General features: G+C 44.1%; 2 protein-coding genes across 2 annotated transcripts in view; one reads left to right on the top strand and one right to left on the bottom strand.

Annotated features, from left to right (window-relative positions):
• Positions 1-11,880, top strand: part of LOC311037844 (chondroitin sulfate proteoglycan 4-like) — a gene marked incomplete at its 3' end in the record, with an annotated part of 35,863 nt that extends 23,983 nt beyond the window's left edge. The window contains exons 16-25 of the mRNA XM_084047134.1: positions 705-836; positions 1,097-1,272; positions 1,778-1,994; positions 2,396-2,567; positions 3,570-3,918; positions 7,263-7,415; positions 7,941-8,348; positions 9,203-9,379; positions 10,750-11,131; positions 11,231-11,880. Coding sequence (XP_083903260.1) covers positions 705-836; positions 1,097-1,272; positions 1,778-1,994; positions 2,396-2,567; positions 3,570-3,918; positions 7,263-7,415; positions 7,941-8,348; positions 9,203-9,379; positions 10,750-11,131; positions 11,231-11,880 — 2,816 coding nt within the window. The remainder of the gene's footprint in view (positions 1-704; positions 837-1,096; positions 1,273-1,777; positions 1,995-2,395; positions 2,568-3,569; positions 3,919-7,262; positions 7,416-7,940; positions 8,349-9,202; positions 9,380-10,749; positions 11,132-11,230) is intronic.
• On the bottom strand, positions 5,068-6,024 carry LOC311037130 (inosine-uridine preferring nucleoside hydrolase-like; the record flags this gene model as incomplete). The annotated part of the gene is made up of 1 exon (XM_084046220.1): positions 5,068-6,024. The coding sequence occupies one exon, from the start codon at positions 6,022-6,024 to the stop codon at positions 5,068-5,070; it is 957 nt and encodes a 318-aa protein (XP_083902346.1).
• Positions 11,881-16,039: the final 4,159 nt, after the last annotated feature.

The raw sequence follows: 16,039 nt of genomic DNA, 5'->3' as shown, positions 1-16,039 counted from the left end.
AACATATTTGGCTGCTTGGAGTAGAGACCACAGTACAATACAGTACAGTGCAGTGCAGCGCATTAGGGTAGAATACATGGGAGTAGTTTATGTCAAACACTTGCATGTGTAATTAACAGACAATTATTTAACATTCCATTTCACACAAACCATGCAGTGTCAGGATAGATGGCCTGTTAATAGAAAGTACTACATACATTACTATACAGTACTTTAAAGTATTGTACAATGCTATTCAATGTGCAGACTTTACTTAGATAAACTTTCAGCTGGACTATGGCTCTTGGTTGTAGAGCGATGAACAGAACGAATATAATATAGTATAATATTGTTGCTGTCGGCTGGAAACCTTGTATGTCCAAAACAGTTCCTTTTTATTAATATCTTAAAAACATTTTTTTTAAATAGTGAAAATAGCAGATCTACAATTTCACAACGTGTCACATCGCAATGTGTTGGTTTTGTAGATCTGCTATTTGACTACTTTTGTGTGACACTCTTGTATGATGAAGTTGGCCAGTAGGGCATTCATTTACAACATGAAATATGGAGATTGGCCTACCACGTTTCTGTCTGACTGCAACGATATATACGTTATGTGCGAATATACTGTAGCCCAACAACAAGTAATATAATATAATAAGCAGCTGTTGTGCGATGTTGTCTGGTTGATGTGTTGACATAAATATTTGCATTTGCAATAGGTGCACTGTCAGGTGGATTTCACTTCCAGGTCAATGACGGGTTGAACTTTGCACCTCGTCAGATCTTCAGCACAGTCGCTCGCTCTCTCCTGCTCACCCTGCAGAGAAACAAGCCATTAGAAGTCTACCCAGGTACAGTAACGCACACACGCACGGCACACAGACATACACTGAATCAAACACTAGATGGCACCGTTGAGACCAGAGGACGTTGGTTCAAATTCACGTGTCACGTTCAAGGGCACATACAATACAAAAATAAAACAAACAGTCATTATTCATTCATTTATTTCATTCCAAAACAGTTGTAAAGTGATTTTCAAATGCATTCTTGGCTAGGTTTTATTGAAACATACATTTTTATTGTATTAAACGGTTGCTTCCCCCAACAGGCTCTGTGACGCCCGTCACTCACAGAGAACTTCAGGTGGTGACCAACGACGACCCTGACCCCAGAGGAAACTATTCTGTGGTGTTTGTGGTGACCTCTCCCCCTAAACTGGGCCATCTGATCACTAAACTACCAGACAACTCCACCCGCTCCGTGTCCACGTTCACACAGAGCATGGTAAAGTCTGTGCAAATATGCGTGTATTTTTGACCTGTGTGGGTAGGGATGTCACTATTATGACATTTTACTTATAATTAAACATATAATTGCGATTAACGATATAATTGTGTGGCATTTAGGCCTTATAAACAAAACAGGGCCGATATGACAAAACTTGACAAAGAAAGGGACATCCGCTTTATTTTCTGAAGCAATTTTGTCTCGAGAGACTATGTGTGCAAATGTAAGAATTTCCTTGTGTTCTGAGATTAATCTCACAAGGTAAGTGCATTTTCATTTCAATAATGTACATTCGTAAAAAAAACAACAAAAAAAAACAGACAAAGAACGCGGTTGTGACATGAGGTGAATAATAAAGTATATAAAGAGAACAGAAACAACCAAATCACTGAAAATAAAATGTATAGGATGCCTAGCCAAGCAGTGCCCAGCTACTCATACGGAAACTAAATGCAACCGTCACATTTATCTCTCTCGTCTTTGGATCTGTCTCTCTATTCAGGTAAATGATGGAGCGCTCTGGTATGAACAGAACCAACTGGAGTCGGTCGGCTGGTCAGCTAAAGACTCTTTCTCCTTCACTGTGTCCTGTCCGCCTGCTTTTCTTCCCCCACACGTCTTCACCATCCTCATTTCGTACCAGGCCAGTTCACACCCCCACAACAACCAAGACCAGCAACAACAACAAAGACACAAGACCAAGCTGCAGGCCAATACCGGTAAGAACCGCATCCATGACAGGGATAAAAAAAAAAGAAGGTGGTTCACAGAGTTCCTGTCGGGCAGAAACCTTGTATCTCCATATTTCAAAATGTTATGTTTTTTGTATGCCATATTTTCATCATACAAGAGTGTCACAAAAAAAGTTGTGAAAATAGCAGATCTACAAGCTGTGTGAGCTTGTCGCAAGCCAATAATTTGATGACCAGTGGACCGATAGGAGACACAAAGGAGACTCTTTGTGTCTCCTACTGGAACCGCTGCCTTTTGGCTTAGGAATGCGACAAAAGCAAAAGAATATCCATGAATTCAAATCTCCATGGGGTGACTAATCGATAGAAAAAGTCATTTTGAGGGTGAACTATCCCTTTAACGTCAGTAACAACTCTCTTCATCTCAGGTGCCGTGGTGCCAGAGGGAGGCAGAGTTGTGATTGACAGCTCCAAGCTGGACGCCTCCAACCTTCTGGGAAAGGTTCCGCTGCCTCAGCGACAGAGGCACCAGGTCCTGTACTATGTGACGTCCCTGCCGCGACACGGGATTCTGGCTGCAGGGGCATACAACCTCACCAGGTAAGCTATACTGCAGTGGTTCTCGACCTTTTCAGTCCATCTACAAGCTCACAACGAAGCGTTGTGAGCTTGTAGATCAGCTATTTTCATTTTTTTTGTCTCTTTCTTATATTATTTGACAATTTGGCCAATGGTTGACCAGTTTTTATAGTATAGTTTGTTGATTGCTTTTGATGCGGTAATGGTCTTTTTCTTGTCTTTTCCCCCCCCCCTTTTTTAGGTATTAAAAAGGTTTTAAAAGTCCTTATATTGTCACTTTGCTGTCGTCGGGGGACCCCCCAAAAAAACACGTGGGGACCCCCTGGGAGTCCTGACCCACAGGTTGAGAGCCACTGCGCTGCTGTACATGGGTTTAGTTTTTTACAGCTCTGTTTTAGCTTGGTTTGGTTTATTTGTGTACTAAAATATTCATATCTTTATTTGAAGATGCTATCTTAATAATGAAAGACCCACTGGTCTTTATTCTTGCAATTGATATACATTTCTGTTTTTTTTTTGGGGGGGGGGGTATTTTATGCATTTTTATTGATAGTAGGCCTATATAGTGGGAGAGAGAGTAAACAAGGAGAGAGACTGACATGCAGCAAATGGTCCGCCCATCCATTGAAGGAGTGGAACTGGGGTCTTGCTGTCAGGCATCAGATTCTATATGGTACACGCCCTAGGCCTAGTATATTGAATGATAGCTTTGTGTGGAAGAGTGATTGACAGGTGCTTGTCATCCTATTATTGGTTGAAATGTGTTGGTACCGGCCTATGTAATCACGCATTACGTTTTAGTTTGACAAGAAGTAATCAAGCCTGGAGTTTTGGGCACTATTGTTGAAATATTGAGAAATACACAATTGGCAACTTTTTTTTGTCTCCCCATTATGACCACTATGCGATGTAATGCAATATAGTGAGCGAGTGAGTAATATGTAAATATGAAAATATGAACGGAGAACCAAATCTCACCTTTGCTATCTGCTGTCCATCTTTCTCATCACTTCTCCCACTCAGGTACCAGCTCCAGTTTTCCCAGCACACCCTGGAAAAGTTTGGCATTGCATACACCCACGATGACTCCGAGACGAGGAGCGACAGCTTCACATTCAGGGCTTGGGTGGCTCCGTTGGACCCCTCCACCTCCACCTCCTCATTTCCTATGTATTCCACCCTCTCCTCTCCCACTGGCTTCTCGACTTCGTCTTCGGACTCGGGAGACCTTGATGACCTCCTGGCATTGACAGACACCTTCAACATCACGGTGACCCCCGTCAATGACCAGCCGCCGCTCAGCAGGACCAGCTCTACCCCGATGAAAGTGGTAGTGGGGGAGACTGTCACACTGGGCCCGGAGAACCTGCAGGTGCGCCAGAATCACATGAAGCACACACACACACACATACATTACAGTGGTGGGGTCCCCAGGGGTTCCCACATTCTGCCATACCATGGACCCCCTATTGCGAAATGGCAAATCTACATCTCGACGCATTGTGAGCTTGTACATAGGCAATTTTTGCTATTATTGTTTTTATATATACAGTACATATTGTGGAACATTTTGTAACACTTTGTTCAATTTATTTTAACTAGAGTTTGGGCTGCTATGTGGCCCTCACCTACATTGCACTGCCAATCCGTCTGAGTCATAGTGTCGGGGGCGTTGTCAGAGTACCCGTTGTGCCTATATATGGAGATCTCTGTGTCTGTCTACCGGTGTCCCTTTTATGCCCCTATAAAGAGATCTCTGTATAATATACATATTATGTCAGTCCTTGTATCATATATCTAGATGCCTGATGTCATCATTATATGCCCATATATTGGCATATCGGTTAGATCGGCAGTTCTGGACAACTGGATATCCATATATGCCTATATATGGTCATATTGGTCAGCTCGGTGGTTCTGGACAACCGCATATCCGAACGAATCGACGGCAGGCACCGCACTCCCTTGAGACCTTGCCGATGGGCCAAAGTTTGAAGTCGGTTGGTCCCATATATACACATGACCGTATATGGGCATAGCGGTCAGATTTGTGGCTCTGGCACTCCCTGACGGCCATGGCCCCATCCCCCATTTTGAAAAGCACTGGCCTTAAGCTTAGCAGAGCGTGCTTGTAACAGGACATTTGCCAGATTGATCTTTCGTAGCGGCATGACAAAATCTGGGTGGGGGAAGTGAATGAGCAACACTTACCCCTCACTCAATACCCACAGTGAGTGTCCTTGAGCAAAACACTTAATCCCCAACAACACCAGGGGATTTGCTCAGTGGCCAACAGTATCAGACTGCGGTTGTACTGGGCAGCTCCCAAACCTGTCGAAATATGTCATAGTAGCAACAACGGTGAGAATGAAACACAGGAGAACCAAGTTAAATACAAAAGATATTTTTAAAAAGTGCACGTTGTGTAATATTTTATTTGACCTTCATTCATACAGGTAAAATCCTGTAATTTCAGACAGGGCTGAAGGGAGCCCTGTCTAACGTTACTTTATGTTACAGCCTACTTTAGTGCGGCCGTCAGCATGGTTTTGAACTTGTCCAGATCCACCTTCTTCATGATGGAGACCTTGTGTTTCTTCTTAAGCTTGTCAAGATAGTCCAGCACCATCATACCTCGGGTGTTGGTCCCATCCAGTTCCACTGTTACCGCAACCTGTTCGCTCTCTGTCACAAATGTGTCGTCTATAGCCGCAGCTACGGCGTAGCAGTCACAGGGGGTGAAACCCACTCCTGCACACATTTCCTTCTGGAAGCGCTCCAGCTCCAAACACACCTTCATGGTGTGTTTGAAAATCTTCTTCATGAAATGAGCCTTCTCAGTGTCTTGAGCCAACCAGGTGTCACAGAAGGACCATGGCAGATTGTTATGGCAGGCGAACTCCCAGCTGGCGATGTAGGTTGGACAGCAGAATTGGTTTAACACGATGTAAGCAGCCTCAGGGTCGGCTACAAAGTTAAACTCCCCACACACTGTAGTGTTACCCCTGGAATCAGTGTTGCCTCCCATTAAATAGAGTCCCTTAAGTTTCTCTGGGAAGGATGGGTCCAGCTTTACCGCCAGGGCCAGGTTAGTGAGAGGTCCTGTGGCTACCAGAGTCACCTCGCCAGGGTTGTCATTGACCATCCTGATCATGGCCCCCACGGCGCCTTCGCTCTGCAGCAGCTCCAGGCCCGGCGCCTCCGGATCGGGGGCGTCTCCGAGCCCGTCCTTCCCGTGGAAGTCACTGGCGCGGAGGACCCGGCCCAGCAGGGGTTCTGAGCTTCCGCGGTAAACCGGGATGTCCGTCCTCTTGCAGACCTTGAGAATGCGCAGCGTGTTCTTGCAAACGTTCTCCAGGTCCGTGTTGCCGTGGGTACACGTGATCCCCAGGACCTCCACGTTGGGGGCGACCATGGCCATCATGAGGGCCTGGGCGTCGTCCACGCCGGTGTCCACGTCAATCACCAACTTCTTCATTTCCTCTGGGTAACCGAACTCAACAGACATTAAATAGCTTTACTTGTCCTGCCTCTGTTGACAGAGCTGGCCTATGTCAACTATATACTCGTAGGCCAGTCTATGAAGTCAGTACTATGAAGTCATGTTGATGACATCAGGGATCTCCATACATGCATTTGTGAGGATTTGAATTTCTTTGTTCTGAGAACCGCTGGTCCGACTGACTTCACACTGGGCATTGGCCTAGTTATTCCAAAAGAACAGAACAGCAACAGAATGGTGTCAGACTTGGTTGTACCGGTGGAAGAGTCAAAACAAAACAGAACAATACAGTCTATACCTGAGGTTCTCAACCTTTTGTATCTCAGGATCCAACTGGGTATGTGTCAAGATGATCAGGGCCCACATACCAAAATAATTGTAATACTTAAAATAATTAAAAGGGCATTGTTATGACCCTCAAACTATTGCTATGTCGCTGTTAGCGGCAATGACTGAATTGATTCTGCTTAAATTAAGGAAAAAACTGAGGACTTTAATCTACAGTATAATAAGCCTTGGGCCGCAAGTGTTTTTGAGATTTTTCAAGAGGGCCCTGATCCAGAAACGGTTAGCTATATCTATCTACAAAACTTCAAAATATATAGATTTATCTATATATATTTTAATTGTTACTACTTGGGCAATACCTCTGCGGCCCACTGGGAGGAGCTCTGAGGTTGAGATGCTAGTGCAGGTGACTAGGAGTCACAGGCATTCTGCAGGATAGTGGTTATATTTGCAAGATGTGTTACCTGCAATGTATAACAATAATAGTTGAGCAAAATAGGCGAACATTTGATCTACAAGCTCACAACAACTCGTTCGGCAGAGATAACATGTGTAGAGGGTGAAAAGGAGGAGGACAAGTATAGACCCCTGGGGGACATTAAAACCTGGAAAGCATCTGTGTCATTTTAGATTGAGCTTAGTTCTCAAAAGGTACTATTCAAGCTCATAGGGCGCCACTTCGTGCCGCACTATGAGCTTGTAGATCTGCTATTTTTGAAAGATTGTGAACATCTTTGAATATATTTATTTTAACATTCGGCGTCCAAATACATATCATTTTGGTGGTCCTTGACATGAAAACGTTTGAGCACCATATATGCAACATATGTTTTTTTCAGAAAACTGATAGGATTTAGAGGACATTTGTAGAATCCTTCTCAGGTCTTAATGGGTTACGTGGTTAATGGCTTCTCCTACAATTGCAGGTTGATGACCACGATACCCCTCCGGAGGAGCTGCATTATGGCGTGATCAGTAAGCCCAACAACGGATACCTGACTCTGGGAGAGAGACCAGAGCCTGTCACCTCCTTCACCCAATATGATGTCAACCATGGCAGACTGCACTTTATACAAAAGGTGACTTTCACTCTTTTATGTCTGAGAAGAACATCTTAGATCACTGGTTCTCAACCTGTGGGTCGGGGACCACAGGGGCCGTGAGGATATTGCAAGTGGGGCCCCAAATGATTGGCAAAACACTAAGATTTTAATGATGATATTTAATATTAATATTAAAAAGTCATACCATACCAATAAATACAAACGTAAAGTATACTACTGTACGATCCAAGCCAGAACACAATCAATTGATTGATCATTAAAATAAACATACTTTACAATATTGATTGATCATTGAAAATGCACGGTCCACCTGTCTGACCACTTAACACGGCAGCCATTCGGCTAAGTGGTCAGATAGGTGGGCCGCGAATGTTTTTGAGATTTGTCAAGAGGGCCCTGATCCAGAAAAGGTTGAGAACCACTGTCTTAGTGACTGTTGAGGTTAGAGATTCTGGAGGTAATAACATTCATTTTATTAATTTAGCTAGCTATATTCTTATCTTTGTGTTTTCTTTGTGCTTTCCCTTCTCCCACCACCAGGGGGAGCCCTCCACCGGAGTGTTCTACTTCAACGTAACCGACGGTTATCACGGCCCGCTCTATAAACTCTTCACCCTCATGGTCACCCAAGCGGTCGTGTCCATGGTGAACAACACCGGGCTGTCATTGGTCCAGGGCAGGACCGTGGCTGTGGTCCTGACTCCCAGTCACCTGGCGGCCCACACCAACGGTCAGCAGCCCGCTGACATCATCTACGCCGTCACCGCGTCCCCTCGCCACGGACGTGTCGCCATCGACGACCGCGAGGTCACTGCCTTCCGACACGAGGACGTGCGGTTTGGCCGCGTCGTCTACCACATGACTGACCGCAGCGCGTCAGAGGACAGCTTTAAAGTCTCCGTGTCTGCTACCTCCCCTGGTGTGGTGTATAACAACTTGATGGACCAGGTCAGGCTTTCCATTTGTTTTCCATGCCCCTGCTTTTGATATCCCCAGCCGTTCTCAACCAATCGGCGGCGGCTCCAGTAGAAGACTCAAGGTGTCAACTTTGAGTCTCCTACCGGAGACATTAGCATCTTTCCGCCGGTCATCAAATTATTGGCTTAGGAATGCGACAAAAACAAAAAAATCGCCATGAATTAAAGGCTTCATGGGGTGTGTAATTGACAGAAAATATGTTTTTTTTTGGGTGAACTATCCCTTTAAGTAAAATAAGACATCATGGTATTTTTTCTTTAAAACCTTGAAAGTATACTATGTTATTTCCACTGATCCAAGCCGCAACACAATCGATTGATTCATCATTAAAATAATCGTGCCCTGGAAAATGCACGGCAGCCTTGTGGCTGCTGTGTTAAGTGTTAAGAACACACAAGATTTTTAAGTGGGCACTGATCCAGAAAATATTGAAAAAACACAGTTTTGTTCCCAGCGGCCGATCAGACTGAATTTAATTATGCATTTCCTTTTGGGAAATATAGACTGTCTGATATGTAAGATTTTTAATGACATGTACAATTTACCATTAAAATGTATGTTAACCACATTAACCCTGGCATCCCTATTTTGGGCAAACAAAAAATGTCAAAGAATTTCTAAAATATCGTAGCTTGTGTCTTGTCGCGTTTTGGATTGTAGATCTGCTATTTTCTCGATTTTGGCGATTATTTTGGCTTAATCGGACTCAACTTTTTTGTCACATTACAGGTTTTCTGGTGTAAAGTAGTGGGTGAAATGACCCCTTCCCCCTCCCCTCTGTTTTTTGTTTTGTTCTTGTTCCTACAAATGGAACCGTGGAGCAGGTGGTGAATGTGACGGTGCAGCCACTGATCTACCTGAGGGAGCCGGTGCGTGTGCCCAGCGGCGTGGCTGTGAAGCTGGGCAAAGCTATGATAGATGCCTCAGAGCTGGCTAGACTCAGCAGGGCCGACCCCGTGTTTGAGGTCCTTTCTCCTCCCAAACATGGGAAACTGGTCAAGGTGAGACAACTAATATGGGCGGTGTTTGGTATGTTTTAACCACTGTGGTTGCACTGGGGGTAGTCGTGTGGGTATCAGGATAGGTGGGCACTAGGGACATCTGGGCACCTCGATGTAAAATTGGCTATTTTGTCCAAAATGTTAAAAAATAAAATATTTGAGTAAAGTAAAGTATACATGATTAGAACATGCTTAAACATTCGACATTTAAGGTCTTATATTTTATAATAATAATAATTGCTACAAATTGCTACAGAACCTGTAGTCATTTTGGGGCATGAACAAGAAGTTGAAGGATAAAATTAAGTTTTATAATGATGTACCGTGCATGTTCACATCATATATACTTTACATTACAAGACTATTTTTCAAATATTTTGGACAAAATAGACAATTTTACATCGCGGTGCCCAGATGTCCATAGTGCCCACCTATTCTGTATCCGTCTTGTGTAGCCAGACAGAGATCTCCGCCTACAGATCAAAATTAATATTCAATATATGGGCGTTAACAAACCTACGTTATGCCTAGTGCTTTGAAAACCATCATAATATGAAGGAATACCCTAAAGTCTTTGCATTGGTTCTGCAATACTGTTATTTCCACGCAGTGTTACCCCATTCATTGCATTTAGATGTCACCATATCGGTAGGCGGAGAGCTCTGATTGTCTGGCTACACTAGACTACATCAAGGGCAACCACACATTAGAATTTCTACATGTCTAGTAAATCTTTCATACATAGAATGTAGCCTACCTCAAAGTGCATTACCATCGATCAGCAGTCGGCAGAATTCACCCATTCACATGAGAATAGTATTAACAATTTTAACTAGAAAATGTGCTCCTCGGAGCACAGGTCTCCGCCAGTACTGTTCCTGATTAATCCTGTCTTAAGTGTTACTTGATTAATCCTGTCTTAAGTGTTACTCCGCCATTCCTCAGCCATTTCGTGATTACTCCTGTCTTACCTCACTTTGAAAGAGGCCAAGACTCTTTCAAAGTGACACATCTATTTATAGGCCGCTATACGTCATGCGTCTCACTAGCCAATCAGAGCACACTCTTTCAACGTATTGTCACGTGTCACGTGAGGCTTGACCAATGTTAGCTTGGCCGAGGGGGGCGGGAAGGAAAGTGAAAACATAGTCTCCTGGCGGAGACAATTATACATTTGTCACTGTGACTTCATGACTAAGCTCAGTTCTGTGTGTGTGTGTGTGTGTGTGTGTGTGTGTGTGTGTGTGTGTGTGTGTGTGTGTGTGTGTGTGTGTGTGTGTGTGTGTGTGTGTGTGTGTGTGTGTGTGTGTGTGTGTGTGTGTGTGTGTGTGGGGGGGGGGTTACTGCATATTATGCCTGAATGCACACAGGTAACCTATGACGTCAACCAGGCATCGGAGGTCTTGAGGACGTTTACGTTCAGAGATGTGGTACAAGGCCGGGTCGCCATCGAGGAGACCCTCAGCGACGACACCGCCAGCAACGTTAACCTCACCACGGCGCAAGGTCGCGCCCCCGCCACGCCGCGCAACGATTCGTTCATCTTCTTGGTGAAGGCGGGACATGTCCAGCCGGCAAAGGCAGAGCTTCATTTCACCATCCTGCCCCATCACCAGATGAAGAACAGGACCACGACGGGGGGAGGAGGAGGTCGAGGACGAGGAGGCTCCACGGTGATGGGCTCACAGAAAGCCAACAGAACGCTGAGCAAGTTGAAGTCTAACAATCGTTGGGCGAACAGCAGTGGAGGAGGTAGGCCTGTCACAATTATAACACAATTGCCTGTAAATCATTAATCACGATTATTTCCATGACTGTTAATCGTCAACTAAAATGTCATGATGGTGACAGCCCTAGGAGGAGGAAGAGCGAGGGGTGGAGGAGGTGGAAACAAAGGGCAGAAAAAGGACCCGCTGCCCCGCACCCCTCCCGTCCAGGTGGAGGATCCTCCAGAGGAGCCGCCCGTTTACCTCGAGGTCCCTCGTGCTGCCTCGGACCCTCTCCTCATCATCCTGCCCTTCCTGGCTTGCCTGCTTCTCATCGTCATCCTCGTGGTTCTGATTCTGGTGTTCCGCCATGGCAGGGAGAAACGGGCCCGGATGCGCCTGATCCAGGAGCTCGCGGCGGTGCCTTTGCCCTTCGAGGGCAGCCCTTATCTGAGCAGGCCTGAGGGAAGCCCTTATCTGGGCAGGCCTGAGCGCAGCGTGGCTATGCCCTCCGTGGTTGTCACCCCTCTTGGCCCCGGCAGCTGCCCGAGCTCCCCCATGGTTCCCCTAGGGCTCAGGGGGAGTTTGTCTCCTGCCATGCCCATGACCGTATGGAGACCTGTGGAGGCTGATGGCGTCGGCAGTATATTATGTGGTACTGTTGGAACCGGTTGTAATGATGATGATAGATCTATTGCAAGTGATGGTAATGCTTGTACAACAGCTAGTCCAGGATCCAGAGGTTGTCAGCGGCCAACTACACCAACTCTTAGTGACAACCAGTACTGGGTCTGAAGAACTGCAACGAGCGCGTCAGGTTCGTCTTAGTTGTGAAACGGTATAAATGGCATAAAGGTGCTGTTGAATGTACAGTCTATAATGGTCATCATAAGTCACACCTCACATGCACTGTAACAAATAACTTCTTGTCCATCCTTTTCTCACAAATATGGTTCCAACATTCTACCTTTTTGTCCAAAACGGATACTGTGTCACAACAGCACCCAGACCCTAGTCATAAGCACAATTTTGCACCTTTTGATGGTGTGTAATGAATTGTATTTGGTGTATATTGACATTGCATATTAGACACTGTGTCGTCTCATATGACTTTAACCTTGCTTCTTTCTCTTTTCTATACCCTTGTGACTCTGTTCTTAAAACTGCAAAACGTTGGAAGCTTGTACAAAAAAAAATTCTACCTACTCTTTTACACCTGTAACCTTATGATATGTGACAATAAAGTTGAGTTGAAGTTCAGTGTAGCTACAGTACATGCCATAATATGCAACTTAAACAATACATGGAATTGTATTTAGAATTGTATTAGCATACATGTTATGATTTATGTATGGACCAGGTTCTCGACCTTATTTGGACCAAATTGACCAATAGCATAAATCGAACAATCTTCAAGGACCACCCCACCTCCCCACAACAATATATACACTATATTTAATATAACAAAGGCACAATATATATATTTTATTTTCATTTTAAAACTTTTCCCCATGGACCACCTGTGGACCAATTGTTGAGAAACAGTTCTGTAGACAGTAATTGTTATAAATTATTTGCACCCTACAGCAGCCTTATGCTTACAAGATTGTGCTCCTCATCCATACTTTTACTAAGATTTTAACAGTGCAATCTAATCCCCCTCCTAAAACCAAAACGTTTGAAATTACTGTTACCCAAAAATGAAATGACCATGAAAGCACAATTTATTTTTAAACATGACACATTCTTGATATTTCATATAAATCATATTGAATCAAAATTAAAAACACTATCAAATTATCTAAAATTGAAAAATTCCACAGTGGGTAATGCAATACCAAAAATGGCATTGCAGAAACGAATCTCACATTTATAATAAGAGTTGTACAGTCTCAATACCCCCACCAAGGAGGTAATGCTTGATTTCATCCCTTTAGAACAATTGAAGTAACCTGGTAACTTGGTAACCTTCATTCTGACCAGACAAACTGGAATTGCTTTGTAGTGAAAGACCCTGAAAGTCATATAGGTGTTTTCAGTTCCTGATTGCCTGACGCCAGGCTGAAGGCGTGGCCGAGACTATGTTTTTTTGTTGTTGTAATTAATCATTGCCTGCACACACTGGATCACCTTTCATATCAGGATCTTGTAATACCAACTCTGTCTCAAAAGCTAGCTGAACCAACTTTAATGGAAGTCTTATTCTGTAACCAAGAAGTTGTTCAGAGACAGATGAAGACCACTGCATGTCAGGAATCAATCAATCAATCAATCTTTTATTTCGGACTTCATCACAAATGGAGTGACCTTCGGCGTCATTCAAAAGATCGGTCGCGGGTGGTTGTTAATAGGTCTGAGTTTGTGCCCCCCACAATTCCATCTCCGCCCTTGAAACAAACATACACTCACCTTCTATCATGTATAAACATGAGCCACGTGTGTCTGTGTAAAACTCATCACCGCGCACTGCACAGTACGCAAGCAGACACTAAGGCGGGCATGGAGCTCACCAAAGCTCGTTCACTGCTAGTTCCTGCAAAGCCATTCAGAAAGGTCAAAGATGGAGTATCACGTCAGCACGACTGAGCAGGGACGCAGAGAATCTTGGGTAATGAAGGCAAAGACGTTGGCTGCCATGTTATTTGCGTCCAAACAAGTGTCCACTGATGCCCGAAACTATAGTGCAACTTTAGCATAATCAATACTTTCTTTCTTTTTCCTTTATTTATTCAGGGAAGCCCATTGAGAGCAAGCTCTTTTTTTCAAGGACGCCCTGATAACATAAAATACATACATAATGAGAAACAAACATTTGAATCACATTACAATGTCACAGATGCAAATAAACATAGTTGAAAGATGTTATATTAAAAAGGTGCAGTCACTATGTAGTGTACCCTCAAGAAGCACCCTGAATGTCTCTATTGAGACCAATCGCACCAGTTTCAGAGAGTCCTGAAGTTTGTTCCATTTGTGTGGAGCATAATACATGAAAGCAGTTTTTCCTTGTTCACTGCTCTTAAGTGGACTGGTATATCTAATGTGTGTTTGTAAACGTGTTGAATGTCCAGTAACCTTCGGTTCCAAAAGCGAGGATAGGTATAAAGGAAGTTTACCATACAAGGCCTTATAAATAAATAAAATACAATGTTGCTCTCTACGAACTGCGAGAGATGGCCAACCCACTTATCATATAAAATACAGTGATGGGTGAGATAATCAAAGCCAGTAATAACACGCAAAGCACTGTGGTAGACTGCTTCCAGAGGCTTCAGTGTGGAGAGTGAAGCATGCATATACAGTATATCCCCATAGTCAAATACAGACATTATTACAGATTGAACAATAGTCTTTCTGCTGGTAAAAGAAAAACAGGACCTGTTTCTGTAAAGGAAGCCAATTTGTCCTCTTAATGTTTTGATTAGGTTCTATACATGAACCTTAAATGAGAGTTTGGCATCTAGCCAAATGCCCAGGTATTTATGAGATGTGACCAGCTCAAATTTGTTCACCTTTTAGAGAAGTAAATACCAGTAAAGGGATTTATATTTGGAGACCTAGTAAATACCATGCATTTTGTTCTGTTGGAGTTTAAAACAAGCTTAATGCTGTGTTCACACCGGAATAACGCTTTTATAAAATAACGCCTATACCTCATTTGACTTGGCGTTATTTGATCAAACTGGGCGTGTCCAAGGAGCTGTCACTCAAGTCTCCTCAAGTGAGCTTTTTCGAGGCGAGACGAAAACGGGCTGTGCGAAGCAGAACGCATTATGAAGTCAAAAATGAAAAATAGCAGCTGCAGATGAGAAATAAGTCTATATTTAGTTACTACATAACCTATTTATGGAAAAAAAATCTACAGAATGTTTATAAACAAGCTGCTAAATAACTGAACGGGCCGTCTGGTCGCTACCCCCCGACGCTGCTCTCCATGAGGCCGTCATATGGCACTGTGTCACGGGGAGCACCGCTCGGTGTTTCCCCATGCTAGAACTGACCAAAGCGAACTTAATAAATCTTTAAAAAGCACAAACTACCTACTTCACAAGAATAATGTTGGTGTAATTAGGAGATTCGACAGGGAATCTATATTTTATATACACAAATTAACAAGTTAAAGAAAAAATCATGTTGCCGTATTTCCTGCTTTTTTAGCGGACGTTCACTTCACGTCTCGCCGGTCAGCTGCTGCTGTCTCGGGGGCAGACTGACTGCGGGACTCCCGCTCCCTCCAAGGCCAGAGCCTGTAGACAGACAGATCTGTTCAGATCTGCTTCGCTATTAGTTGAGCGACATATACACTGACTATTTAGGAAAAAGAGAGAGACACGTGTGTGTGTGTGTGTGTGTGTGTGTGTGTGTGTGTGTGTGTGTGTGTGTGTGGGGGGGGGGGGGGGGGGCTCGCGTGTGTGTGTGTGTGTGTGCGTGTGCATACATACACACACACACACACACACACACACACACACACACACACACACACACACACACACACACACACACACACACACACACACACACACACACACACACACACACACACACATGCCGTGCTCCTCTCCTTTGCCCGAGGAGAGGGGTCTAGACCAGTGGTTCTCAAAGTGGGGTCCGGGGACCCCCAGGTGTCCTTGAGGGGGTACCAGGGGGTCCCCAGCAAAAATGTGGTAATACAGCATCACAATAATTTTAACCTTTTATACTTTGGCTATTCAAAAATAGCAGATATACAAGCTCATAGCGCGGCACCGAGTGCCGCGCTGTGAGCTTGTAGATCTGCTATTTTTGAAAAAACGTGAAAATGTGTGCACTTTTGAATATATATTAAAGAGAACATTTGTAACTCAAATCTTTGCTTCTGGGGGGGTCCCTGAAACAAAATATTTTAGATGGGGGTCCGCGGCCAAATACATATCATTTTGGGGGTCCTTAGCATGGAAAAGTTTGAGAACCA

Source organism: Gymnoscopelus microlampas (assembly GCF_963454915.1).
Source record: "Gymnoscopelus microlampas genome assembly, chromosome: 21".
Classification (NCBI taxonomy): Eukaryota; Metazoa; Chordata; class Actinopteri; order Myctophiformes; family Myctophidae; genus Gymnoscopelus; species Gymnoscopelus microlampas.
This window is presented reverse-complemented; position numbering and strand designations above follow the sequence as displayed.